This window comes from Terrapene carolina, unplaced genomic scaffold (assembly GCF_002925995.2).
Source record: "Terrapene carolina triunguis isolate 2854851 unplaced genomic scaffold, T_m_triunguis-2.0 Scaffold62, whole genome shotgun sequence".
In the NCBI taxonomy this organism is placed as follows: Eukaryota; Metazoa; Chordata; order Testudines; family Emydidae; genus Terrapene; species Terrapene triunguis.
The window spans coordinates 1,613,484-1,625,744 of NW_020664413.1; the positions used below are offsets into that span (position 1 = coordinate 1,613,484).

Here is a 12,261-nt window from a genome sequence, read left to right on the forward strand (position 1 = left end):
CCCCCGACCTCCACCCCAGCTGGTACTACCTTTCTTGCCCGTCCCCCCGAGAGACCAAGGGCTGAATGTCTGCAGCGACTCGACCCCCAAGGCCCTGAGCGGGGGCTGTGGGCAGCTCAAAGTCTGCCCTTGTTCCAGGGACACATGGGGGATCTTGGTCTCGGGCTGGCACCTTTTCCCCCCCCCCAACTTTTTCCAAGGGGGGAGGGAGCCGGGAAATGGCCCGTTGAAACCCGGCAAAGTCCACGCTTTGCCGACAGCCTGGAAACGAATCTCTCCCGGCGCCGAGCTGGGCCAGAGCCGGGAACCGGATCTGCTCCCGGCCCTGCAAAGCGAAGGAGGCTTTGGCAGCTCCAAGGTGGGGCAGGTGGAGAGGGGATTGCCCTGCTGGGGGCAGGTTTTCTCTCCCCCCCGGGGTGCCAGCGGGGAGATGGGGCTGGCAGATGCCTGGGGAAATCCGGGCGCTTGGGTTCTTTAAAAAGGGCCAGGCTGTGCGGCTGGGGGAGGATTTTGTAGGCGCTTGGCAGGGTTCTCCTCCAGGCACCGCCTCCTCCTCGGAGGCGAAGGAACTGACCCAAGAAGAAGAAAAAAGCTGGAGTGACGGGGGAAGGAGGCAGGGACTAGCGGAGCGGCCGAGACACACACTCGGATGCTGCCTGCCGGAGAGATGGGCTGGCATCTCCTCTGGTGGATCTGGCCCAGCTGCCCCACCGCCGCCCCGCGCCCTGGGCTGCTATGCCATCGGTCTCGCTGAGCCTGCCGGGGGCCCGAACCGGCGCCAGGATGACCTGGGTTTGCTTGTCCTGCATGCTCTGGGTAGGTGGAAGCCGGGCGACCTTGCCTGGGGACAGGCCGTTCCCAGAGCCTTCCCTGGGGATGAAACCCACGGGGGGGGGGGGGGGGACGGGGGGGCCGGGAGACGGTAAAAGGGGGTAGGCGGGGGGGCGGGTGGGGGGGGGGGGTAAGGAAATCCCTGTCTCTCCCCCAGGCTACGCTGTACAGTCACCAGCTGGGGGACGAGACACACTTCCCATGCGGGGGGGCCTGAGCCCACGGCCTAGGCTGGGTTGATTTATGGTCTCTTGGACTGACATTCCCGGCAGGGCAGCTGGAGGGGAGTGTGGGGGGGCTGTTTCTATCACCCCCCCTTGCTCACGCCAGTACATGGATTGATTGCCAAGAGTTGGTTACAAGTGTCTGCAGCCCCGGCTGGCGAAGGGGGGGTGGGGGTGGGGGGATAGCAGCACTGTGCCCTAAGAAGGGGGTTCCTCGGCAGGCTGCTTTGCGAGGAAATTCTTGAAGCTCTCAGGGAGCATGTGGCTACCGGTGCTGCTAGCCAGCTAGCCGTGCTGGGGACGGGAGGGAAAGTCTTGGGCTGGGCCCGGCTGCTCTTGTCTTTTCTCCGCTCCTTTGGTAACTGATCCAGCATCACCTGATTTTGCGTTTCGGGGGGGGGGGGGTTGTCCACCTGGGGGTCCCTGCTCTTTCCTTCCCTCTCCACAACCTTGGAGGGAGCTCGGCACCTCCCAGGGTCGGGCCCAGGGAGGTGCCCCCCAGTGTGGGGGGTGTCTGTGTCTCGGTGTGCTGTAGGGGGCTGGGGGAGGGATAGTCCGTCCCCCCTGTCCCAGTGCCACAGACAGCGGGGCATGGCCGGGTGACTGGTTGCTGGGGGGAATGGGATCAGATCCTGCTGTGGGGCTGAGCTGGTGTGTGCAGATCTGGGGGGGGCACCCGGGGTTATGAAGGGCCATGGGGGGCAGGTGGCAGGTTTTTCGCTGTTTTATTCTTGTTTTATTGCCGACGGGCCCGGGAGCCTGCCCGTGGCCCCAGACCCACCGGAGAGTCCCTGCCCCATAGCTCTGCTCTGTGTCACTTCCATTCCCTCCGGCAGCCCCTGCCTTCCTCTCTGTCCCCCCAGACACCCCAGTGCGGCCCCCTCCTCCAGCGAGAGTCCCAGTCTCAGCAGTGGTGTGAGTGGGAGTGGGGGGGCCGGGCTCTTGTCCCATGGGACGACAGCTGCATGACAAGCGCCCCATCCTTCCCAGAGCCCCTCTGCCCAGACCCTCCAGTAACCCCCCTTGGTAGCACCATGGCCCTGTTGCCGTGGAAACGCTTTTGGGGGGGGGGGGTCCTGGGCTGGCAGATCCAGGCGGGGCTGGGGAAGCTCCCCTCGGCCAGACCTACCTGGGCCCGTCTCCAGCTAGGCTGGATCGAGCGCTGGCCCGGACGGGGCCTGTTCTAACCTCGGGGAGGAACCCGCAGCCGGGGCAGGTGGATTTGGAGGTGGTCACAGTCCAGGGATAACGGGGGTGGAGTGGGGGGAGTGTAGGAGAATCGGGGACACAACCTCAGAGATCTGCAGCTAGAATGGGGGTTGGAGCTTTCTTCCCCCAGCCGACTCTTTAACGAGCTAATGAATAACCCGCTGCTGACGTCAGGGCTCGCGAAGGAGGGGAGAGCTCTTTGCACCGGTCTAGTCCTGCTTGTTCGGGGTCGAGCTGGGGCGCCGAGGATGCCAGGCCGTCTCTGAGAGGAGAAGCTGGGGACCCGTGCAGGGGAAGGCTGGGCAGGCGGTTCTTAGAGTGGGTTCGGTCTCCTGGATCTCTCTCTCTGGGGCGTTGCCTGTGCTGGGCCCCCCGTCCCTTCCACGGTCGCCCCCTTGCAGGGATCATTGGAGCTGGTGGGGCTGGTCCACCTCCGGCACGCTGGGGTTTTGGTGGGTTCTCAAGGACCTCCATTGCTAGCAAGGAGATGCACGCGGGCCGGGGCAGGATCCGAGTGGCCGTGGGTTCACAGCACGACCGTGGCCTCGCTGAGCACTTTGGGGTCCGACCCTGCCGTTCCCGTGGGGAAGGGCAACATCTTCTTCGAGCCGTTCGACAGCTGCGTGAGCTGAAGCCTGGGAAGAGGTGGCCTGTGTGATCTGCGTTTCCGAAGCCCCCAGCAGTAGAACCTTCATTGTACCAGGCACAGGCCAAACGAGAGACAGTCCCTGCCCCACAGAGCTTGAACAGAAAGACAGAGGGTGGAGGGGAAAGGGGCACTTGCCTGAGATCACCCAGCAGAGCTAGTTGCAGAGCGAAGAATAGAACCCAGGTGTCCTGACGGCCTTAGCCACTATCCCAGCCAGCCTCACAGCAGCTAAGCTCGGCCGTGCAGAGATCCCTGATCTCAGGGGCTCTCTTTGGCTGGGACAGCCTGTTTTCTGGACCTTTGAAAGTGCCAAGCAGGCTTTAAAGCAGTGGGAGTATGGTGAAAAGTAGAGGGGAGCTGCTTCTTTCCAAAATACATCACAAAAATAGTTACTGAACACTTCTGCCTTGTCTGTATTATTAGGGACAATTCTACCATCCTGCTCTAGTCCCCAACCTAGACCACAGCTAGGTTCTTTTGTTCCTGATAGATTGAAATCACACATTCTCCTTATTATCCTTAACCCAACTAGCCAATACCTTTAGCTTCCCTTATCAGTTGTCTGCATGTCATAATGGCTCATTCAGAGACGTTGCTATCAGTGCCCCCCTCTTTTCCACATATGGCTGGATCTGGGGTGGAGTGCTCTTTAATGGTCAGAATAAAAGACGGGGAGTCGGGACCCTGGGTTCTGTTTTTGGCTCCGCTATTCGCTTTATCTTTTCACAGTTCTCCCTTTGCTTTTGCCCGTCCGGGAGGCCCGTTGTGTCGAGCTGTTTTGGGGCATGGGTGGGGATGTCACCTCTCGTCTCCTGCTGCAGGGACTTCGATGCTGTCCCTTTCCTGGCTTATCTAGTAGTGAGTCACCTGCAGCCAAGGCCTGGCTTTGCTTTGCGCTGCCTTATCTTAAGCAATTAGAAATAAAACCTAGCGTGACAGCTCGCGGCGTTGGGGGCACGCGGGCGGGCGGCTGTGCTCACCTGGCAAGAAGCAGAGGGCGCCCATGTGGCTGAGGGCAGTGATGGGGCAGCTGAGAGCTAGATTCCTGGAGGAGACCCCAGCACTGGGATTAGCTAGATCAATGCCTTTCCTCCTGTGCCATGTGCAGGGTAATAATGGGAGAGGACTCCAGGCCTGTGAAACCTAACAGAACCATTGACAGAGGTGCTGTGATTGCCGCCGGCATTCCAGCCATGTGCACTCAGACTGACTGCCTGGTGCCGCCTCCAAACTCGTCCCTCCTGCACCCTGTGCTCCTCCTGCCAAGTTCCCTGCAGGGGGCTTCACTTCCCAGTGCATCGTGGGAAAGGAGCAATGCACTCTGCTGTGGCCAGTGGGTTGATTTTTGGTTTGTTTTGGCCGTGTTGTGGCTTAGCTCAAGAAGAGGGGAAGTGAGGAGGGCTGGTGCCCCCTAGAGCCGGGAAGTGACTGTGGGGTCTTGGGGGCCCTCTGCACCCTGGGTCAGTGATCGGTGGTTGACACTTGTTGTCTAGGGCGCAGTGGGTGTCCCAGCGAAGAGGTGGGACGACACCCCAGGGCAGAAGTGCACGATCGCCTTGTTTCGGGGCAACCCCTTTCTCCTCCAACCCGGTATGATGCCGGCCTGGCCAGGCTGTTGGCTGGGAGCCGTGCGAGGTTGCGGGGTCGATTCAGTGGCTTATTGGTGTGAGGAGTGTTGCTGCGGTCGATACAGTCGGTGTGCGTGGGGGGTGGGGAATGATTCCCCATGGGGCCGGGGGGCAGAGTGTGCCCCCTGTTTGATGACCGTCAGTGTCTCTGCGGGATCATGTGGGCAGAGAAGGCAGGTGGGACGAGAGGAAGCAAAAGACCCTGTTTAAATGTGAACCGGCCGAGTCTGGCTGTTGGAGCCTGTGCGCACCCAAGCCGGGACATCCCCTGCAGCAGGGACACATGGACGCACACACAGATCAGGGCTGTTCCCTCCAGCAGGGGGCAGCAGAGACCCCCCCCCATGCTGTGCACACACTGTGATTGGGGCTCATCCCCTCCAACCGGCTGGCACCCACGGACGCACCCCCCCACGCACCCCAGGACTGGCCTCTCTAGTGCGGCGGGACGCACGGACAGTTCCCTTGGAAGGAATTTTCCTGACCTAGCTGGGCCTGTGATCAAACGCAGCGGGAGGGAGCGGAGAGAGGCCGGGGTTGGCTTGGAAAGCTCGGGGCTGCAGGCTGCCCGTCGTGTCCCTGAGCCAGGGGAACCGGCCCTGCATTCCGGCCTCTCCGAATGCCACCGGCGGGGCTGAGCCAAATCCGCCTAAGCAGCTCATTAGAGCGGGCGCGCGCTGGGGCTTCTCCCGACGCAGCCTGGCGAGTGGCTTGTGCCCCCAGGGCGCGTCATTTGCAGCCTTTTGCATCCTGCCAGCCCCCTAATTCCTTCCTCACCCAAGCACGACGTCCCGCAGCCCCACGGCCGGTTCCGAGCCTCGCGTTACTGCTCCCCGGTCCTTTGCAGCCATCCGGATCACTTTAAAAGCCAACCCCTTTCTCTCCCTGGCTCTGCCTAGGCAGAAATCGGGGAAGCGAGGCCCTTGTTCCGATCCCAATTCATTGGCAGCCTTTGCTGCTCAGGCCCTACCACAGGAGAAGCTTTTGCCACTCTCCTCAATTTCGGTTCCGCCTTGCGGCCATTGCTTCGCCTGTCTCTGAAAGGCAGCCGCCTCTGGGGTGGAGCATGGCAGCTTTTGAACGGCCCACAACAACGCTGTGCGACAGTAGGCTGGGAACTGAGGAAGAACAGTCAAAACTGCATGGGGAATTCAGGGAGGCAGACTGGAATTGCTGGGCTGATTACGAGGGTATATAGAATACCTTGTCCTACAAAAAAACCACCATGGAGTCTTGAATGGGCCTTGAAAACTGCCTGGGCCCTTGAGTTGAGATGGACTTGGGTGGTCCCTGGCTCCCTGCCTCCACGCATGGGGCTGCTGGCGATGGCTGGAGGGGCGGGCACTGCGTGCAGCCTGGGTGGGGTGGGGGTCGTCATGTCAGACTTGGGGTGGGGAATCCCTGGCTTCAATCTCCTGGTGCCGGGACTTGTTCTGTGGGTTGCAGAGCCCTTTGCCGTTTGATGGAGCCGCCGGGAGCGGAATGAGGATAATCGCGGCTAATTAGACAGCAATTAAACTGCCATGATGCTGCTGATTGGGCAGCTGGGGGGTGCTAGGGGGGCGCTGGGCTGGCTCCTGAGCTTCCAGGCCCAGAGGCCCTGTCTCTTTCCTGCCCAGCCTCCCACCCCCAAGCGCAGAACCATGCCCGAGCCAGGTGTGGGTCCATTGAGGCCGGGGGAGCCTGTGCTGGGCTCCTGCCTCCTCCCCCCAGTGAGGGAGCGTCTCCTAGACCCCCCGGCTCAGCTCTCTGCGTGCTCCCAAGGGGCAAGGGCACGGGGCCGAGAGCTAATTGACAAGGTCAAGAGGCAAACCCGCCCCCGGCCGCTCGGTCTGGATGCCAGGGTTAAAGAGACGTCAGGCTCCTGTCGCTGAGCGCAGACACCGGGACTCACCGGACCCGGGGGGCTCGGAGACCCTTGTTTAGCCAAGTTGCTCAGCCAGCGGCGTGGGGGATCGGCGTCCCTCCTCGCCGAGCCCGGAGCCCTGGCTGCCTAGCCAGGTAATCGCTTTTCGGTGTATGGTGGGGGCACCTAGAGGTCCCGGCTCAGATCGGGGGGGCCCCAGGGCTGCCCAGACCCCATCTAAGGTCGGGAGGATCCCGTTGTGCCTCGCGCTGCAGGCTGTCTGAGATGGGGAGGAGGGTCCTGTCGTGCCTGGCGCTGCACAGACCCCGTCCAAGGCTGGTGGCTCCTTTGTGCATGGCGCTGTACAGACAAGTAACAAGAGACAGCCCCGGCCCGAGGGTGCTCCCGATCTAGCTGCCCTGGAATGGGGGTCTCTGTTACACTCCTCCATGGGGGAGCCCAACCCATGCCACGTGAGCGATTTGGAGCTGGCGGTGCCCTCGCTGGGAGCGTTGGCGCTGGATTCCCGCAGACCGTTTCCAGGGCCGAATGCAGCCTGGGGGTGGCACTTGGTGCTGCTGGTGAGCCCCAGTCCTAGGGCTGCCAGGGAGGCCAATGCAGGCCCAGTGAGCTGGAAGAGTAGGGTGCATGCAAATGAGTTTGTACATGTAAATTAGCCCACAGGTTCATTTGCATAAAAGGCCACACCTGGAGCTGCCCAGAACCTGGCAGCTGTGAGACGTGGGCGTGGCTTGTACATCCAGCTGGGGACGGGAGCAGGCACTGCCCACCCCCCACCAGCTGCTCCGCGGCTGGCATGAAGCTAGTTTGCTTTTCCCACGGGCGGATGAGCAGGGCCCCTGGGCCGGGGTGGGCGGCAGGTGGGGCTGCCTCACCCGGGGCCGCCTCACCCGGAGCCGTGCCCGTCCCATGATGGCGGCACTGGGCTGCGATCCCTGCCAGGCAGCGACTTCAGGGGGCTGTCCTCATACCCACTTCTGCATGAGAGCCCTCTCGGGTCCTTCCAGGCCTGCCAGCCGGGGCTGGGCCCCGCCCTGGAGGGAGAGGAGCCGGGCTGGAAACAAACAAGCTAATCCCCCTCTCCCACCCCGTCCCTGCTGGGGGCTCGTTTTGTGTCTGGGTCCCAGGGGCTGGGGCCTGGGAGGAGGGGTGGGAGTTAAGCTGCATGGGAAGGTCTCGAACGCCCCACGCTCCTGCTGCGGGGAGGGGGGGTACCGCCCCCCCCCACTGATTAGAAAGCAGCTCACACTCGGCAGGGGCGGGCGTGGGCTGCTCCCGTATGCGCTGGGCATGCCCCAGCTCTGAATAGGAGATATGTCCCCATCCCCTGGGGGCCCGGGAAGCGGCGGCTCGAAGGGGCCCACTCGGGTGGCCTCCAAGGGCTGCGCAGAGGGCACCGTGGCGAGAAGCCTTTGGCCTCCGCTTGGCTCCGTCATCAGCCTCGCCCTCTCCACTGTATTTATTTTCACAGCTCCCCACTGCATGAGGCAGGGCAGGGCTGTCGGCCCCATTGCACAGTTGGGGAAACTGAGGCACAGAGCGAGGCAAGAACGTGCCTATAGTCGCACAGGGCACAGCCGGGGGATTGAACCAGCCTCCCTCGCAGCAGATTTACTGCCCCGGTGCTCTTGCCACAGCAGGGTTGGTAAAGGCCTGCCCTTCTCCCCTGCCTGAGGGGGCCTGAGCTCCATATCTGGGTTGCGTGCACAGCCAGTCCGGTCCCTGCCAGCTGTGGGGAGCCAGGGTGCGGGCCGGGGGTCGCCTGTTGGCTCTTCAAGTCTCCACCCCAGCTGAGATGGAAAGAGCGTGTTCCTGGGGGCTCCGAGGCCTGGCCGCCCGCGCAGCTCGGCACAGGGTGTGGGTAATGCCCAGCCCCACAGGGGCCCAGAGATGCAGCCTTGTCATGATCTGGGCTAGTAGCGAAGGGCTGTGGGCACGGTGCTCTCCTTCTGTGGCGGGTGGTAGCCCCTTTCTTACCCCTTCCCGCTGGTCTCCGTGTGCCCCGCTCTGGTGCTCTCCTTCCAGCCCTCACCCGGCGAAGAGCACGCAGCCTCCTCCGTGCTATCAGTGCCCAAAGAACGCCCCCTCCTCTCCGCACCTGGCCAGATGCCTGCGCCTGTCCCTGTCCCACCCTGGCCAGGCCACGGTGCCCGGAGAGAGCTCCAGCAGCTCCCCATCGGTCCAGCCACATGAGGTGGCGGGAGCCCATCCCCCCGGCGTCCCACCCCTGCCCTGGCTCCCGAAGGAGGCAGAGCCCCATGCAAAGTCTCTGTCCTGCCGTACAGCCCACCCCGTGGGATCAGTCCTGAGAGATGCCTCCTTCCCCAGCCTCCCCCCAGGGCAGGGACGCTCTCACCCAGTAGGGGGAGCTGCTGAGTGCAGGAAACAGGCCTGTCCCAGCAGCTGGGCGCAGACTGGGGAACTCACTGCCACTAGAGGAGAGACAGCATCCCCCAGCACTGACGCCCGCCCGCGAGGGGGCCTGGCCTGGCGCTGGCGGCCATTACTAGTCTAATTAGGGCTTTGGTTGTCAGGAATGGGGGGATTTCGTTTGGTTTAATGACTTTCCCCAGAGGGGAGGAGGGGGTGGGGGACTCCTGGGGGCCAGGTCGCTCGGCAGAGTAGATCCCCCAGTGCCGTTTCCTGGCTCCGGCGGCCACTGGCTGCTTCAGCCGCCCTGGGACACTCACGTGACCCAGCTGGGGCCGGCGCTGAGGTCACCCCCGCTCGGCCTCTGTGGACGAGCCCCTTTGGGGCCCCGAGGGAGGCCGGCCAGGGGGTTGGAGGTCAAGGTTTGGGACGTTCCTTGGCGGCAGCTGCGAGCAGCTGGCCCTCGTTAGAGTCCGGGGTGAGGGGGGGAAGAAACGCGATGAGCAGGGTCAGGAGCCGAGTGGCCGGTTCCTAACTCGGCCCCATGTGCAGGGCTGACGTCCCTGGGTCAGCGCCTCGAGCCGGCCCGAGCTCCGGGGGTGGTGGTGGATCATAACCACCCCCCCTTCTCAGGGAACCAAGTTACCTCCTGACCCCGTAGATGGTCTGAGCTGCCGCCCGGGGGAGGGCTCAGTGCCCCATGGTACATAGGGGCGGATGAGCCCTGGTGCCTGGTTCTGCGCCCGAGGAAGAGCCGTGTGATCTGACCCGTCTCCCCGAGAGTCTGGTTTGCTGGAGGTGGCCTGGCTGCTCAGAATACAGGGAAGGGGTCCCTATGAAATGTGCCTCTCTCCACCCGGCTGCTCCGGAGCTCCCTGCTCTGTGCCAGCGGGCATCTGGCGGCCCGGGGCGACTGGCCGTGTTCCCCAGCAGTGGCCAGAATCGTCCTGTTCCCCCCGGCACCTGGCCTGGCCCCACGGCTGAAGCCTGAGCTGGGCCTGCTGGCAGGAGCCTGCCTAGGGCAGCATCGCTCTGGCCCTGCCTGGTTCCCTGGAGAGGGAGCCGTGGGGCCAGCTTCTGCCAGGCCCCTAGGGCCCTTCTAGGGGAGAGTCCAGCCTTGGGGGGCCCAGTCAGTCCTTGGCATCTCCGCTCCGCCTGCCCGCGAGGGGACCAGACTGAATCATCTAGTCCGACCCCCTGCTCAAAGCAGGACCAATCCCAACTACATCATCCCAGCCAGGGCTTTGTCAAGCCGGCCGGAGACCTGCCAGCTGGCATCAGCTCTCGGCCCTGCCCCCTAGTGACCAGCAAGTGACGGGGGTCTCAGCCCCCAGGCCTATAGCCCGCCCTGCCCCCTCCCTTCCTGGGGTCAGACAGGCTGGCAGAGGTGTCTGTGCCCAAGCTGGGCGCCTGCCGCAGAGATCCAGGGATTTGCAGGTCCCTCCTCTGCCCGGCGGCTCGCAGGGTGGGCCCAGTCCAGGGAGTGGTGCTTGGCGGGGGTGGCTGGGGGTGGCTCAGCGGCCTGGGTGTGGGGAGGGTGGGGGGGCATGCTGGGGGGGCAGCTCGCAGGCTGGCTGCAGGGCGGCTGTGGGGCGGCTGGAGGAACGGGGAGGAGCCTGGGATCCAGACACAGGGTTTATCGCCCTGACAATGCCTCATTCTTCAGGCCGGCTTAAATAAACAGCCCAGGCTGCAGCTTCTTTCTGCAAGCGGGCGGGGGTGAGGGGGGGGGGATGTTTGCTGATCCAGCTCGCTTCACCCTGCAGCCAAGTCAGTCCCCTGGGCGATAGCCAGAATCGGCCGGGCCTGGGTCAGTCCGGGGTTAGCCGGGATCGGCCGGGCCCGGGTCAGGCCGGGATCAGCCAGGGGTTAGCCGGGATCGGCCGTGCCCAGCTCAGGCCGGGATCGGCCGGGGGTTAGCCGGGATCGGCCGGGCCCGGGTCAGGCCGAGGTTAGCCGGGATGGGCCGGGCCCGGGTCAGTCCGGGATCGGCCGGGGGTTAGCCAGGATCAGCCGGGCCCGGGTCAGTCCGGGGTTAGCCGGGATCGGCCGTGCCCAGCTCAGGCTGGGATCGGCCGGGGGTTAGCCGGGATGGGCCGTGCCCAGCTCAGGCCAGGATCGGCCGGGGGTTAGCTGGGATGGGCCGGGCCCAGCTCAGGCCGGGGTTAGCCGGGATCGGCCGGGCCGGAACACAAGGTTTCTGCGTTGTGCCCATTGCTGAGGTTACTGGGGCAGGAGGCAGGAGCCCTCACCCCCTCGCCACCAACAGCCGGGCTCTCCGCGGGCACGCAGGTTCCCGCCCCAGCTCTGCCTGCTCCAGGGCAGGGCTTGAAGCCGGGCGTCTCCGGCGCCCTGCCCGTGGGGAGCCCTGCCCGTGGGGAGCCCTGCCCCCCGGGCCGTTGGCAGCACCCAGCCGTCAGTAAAACCGGCACGTTCCCGTTAAACGTTTTGCTTGCGTCGACCTGGCGCTTTCCGACACGATACCCATTCGGTGACGAGTCGCTGAGCAGCTGCAGTTGCTGGGGGGAGCTGCCCCAGGGCGGGGGCTGCCCCAAGAGCCCCTCAGATCCGGGGGGTGCCAGCGAGGGGGCGAACGAGGCCCTGCCCCGGGACGCGCGGCCAGCGGGGGGACAGTGGCCTCATCACGGCCCTAGCCGGGCCCTAGGCTGGAGCTGGGGCGGGGGCTGGGGGTCTGATCCCCTAGGGCCCGGGTGTGGGGCTGAGGCTGCCTGCATGGCAGAGCTGGGCCCCCAGGTCGCTGTCTGTGTGTGGGGCCAGAGCTGTCTCTGGGGCAGCCCCCCGTCCTTGCTGCGGGGAGTCCCCCGGGGCCCTGGCTAAGCTCCCAGCAAGTTGGTCCCCTAGAAAGGCTCCGAATAGAGGCATGGAGGCCCTGAGCGTGAGCTGCCCCTGGAGCCCCCCTCCCGGGCCTGGGGCGAGGTGGGATCTGAATGCAGATGAGCTGCGGCCCAGCGGCTCCTGTGTCCTGGCCCCGGCCCTGCCAGGCCGGGCGCATGGTGCCAGCCCCTATTCTGCATCTGTCCCGACGCCCGGCCCTGGCGCAGACGGAGCCTTACATGCAAAGGGGCCGGCATGCTAATGAGCGCAGCGTCTCCAGCGGCCCCCGGAGGGGGCGGGGGCAGCCCAGGGGCCTGGACAGGCTGGTGGGGAGATGGGGCTCCTGCTTCCCACCCAGGGGGAGCTGGGGTCTGATTCTGCTGTGGCTGGGGGCGGGGGGGTCCCATCTCACTCCCAGTTAGTCACAGCACGAAATCGCAGTGGGGCTTGGCACAGACTTGTCTTACCTGGTCGGTTCAGCTCCAGGACGCTCAGGGCTGGGCTAGCAGGGGCTGCGGGTCGGGAGTGAGGGGCACCGGCGGAGCTGGGCAGGGGAGCCCAGGGCTGGGCTAGCAGGGGCTGCGGGTCGGGAGTGAGGGGCACCGGCAGAGCTGTGGGGGGCAGGGCTGGGGTAGCAGGGGCTGCGGG

General features: G+C 64.8%; 1 protein-coding gene across 1 annotated transcript in view; it reads left to right on the forward strand.

Annotated features, from left to right (window-relative positions):
• The first annotated feature begins 753 nt into the window (after positions 1–753).
• Positions 754–12,261, forward strand: part of TNS1 (tensin 1) — a 240,959-nt gene continuing 229,451 nt past the window's right edge. Inside the window, exon 1 of the mRNA XM_026647377.1 lies at positions 754–816. Coding sequence (XP_026503162.1) covers positions 784–816 — 33 coding nt within the window. The 5' untranslated portion in view covers positions 754–783. The remainder of the gene's footprint in view (positions 817–12,261) is intronic.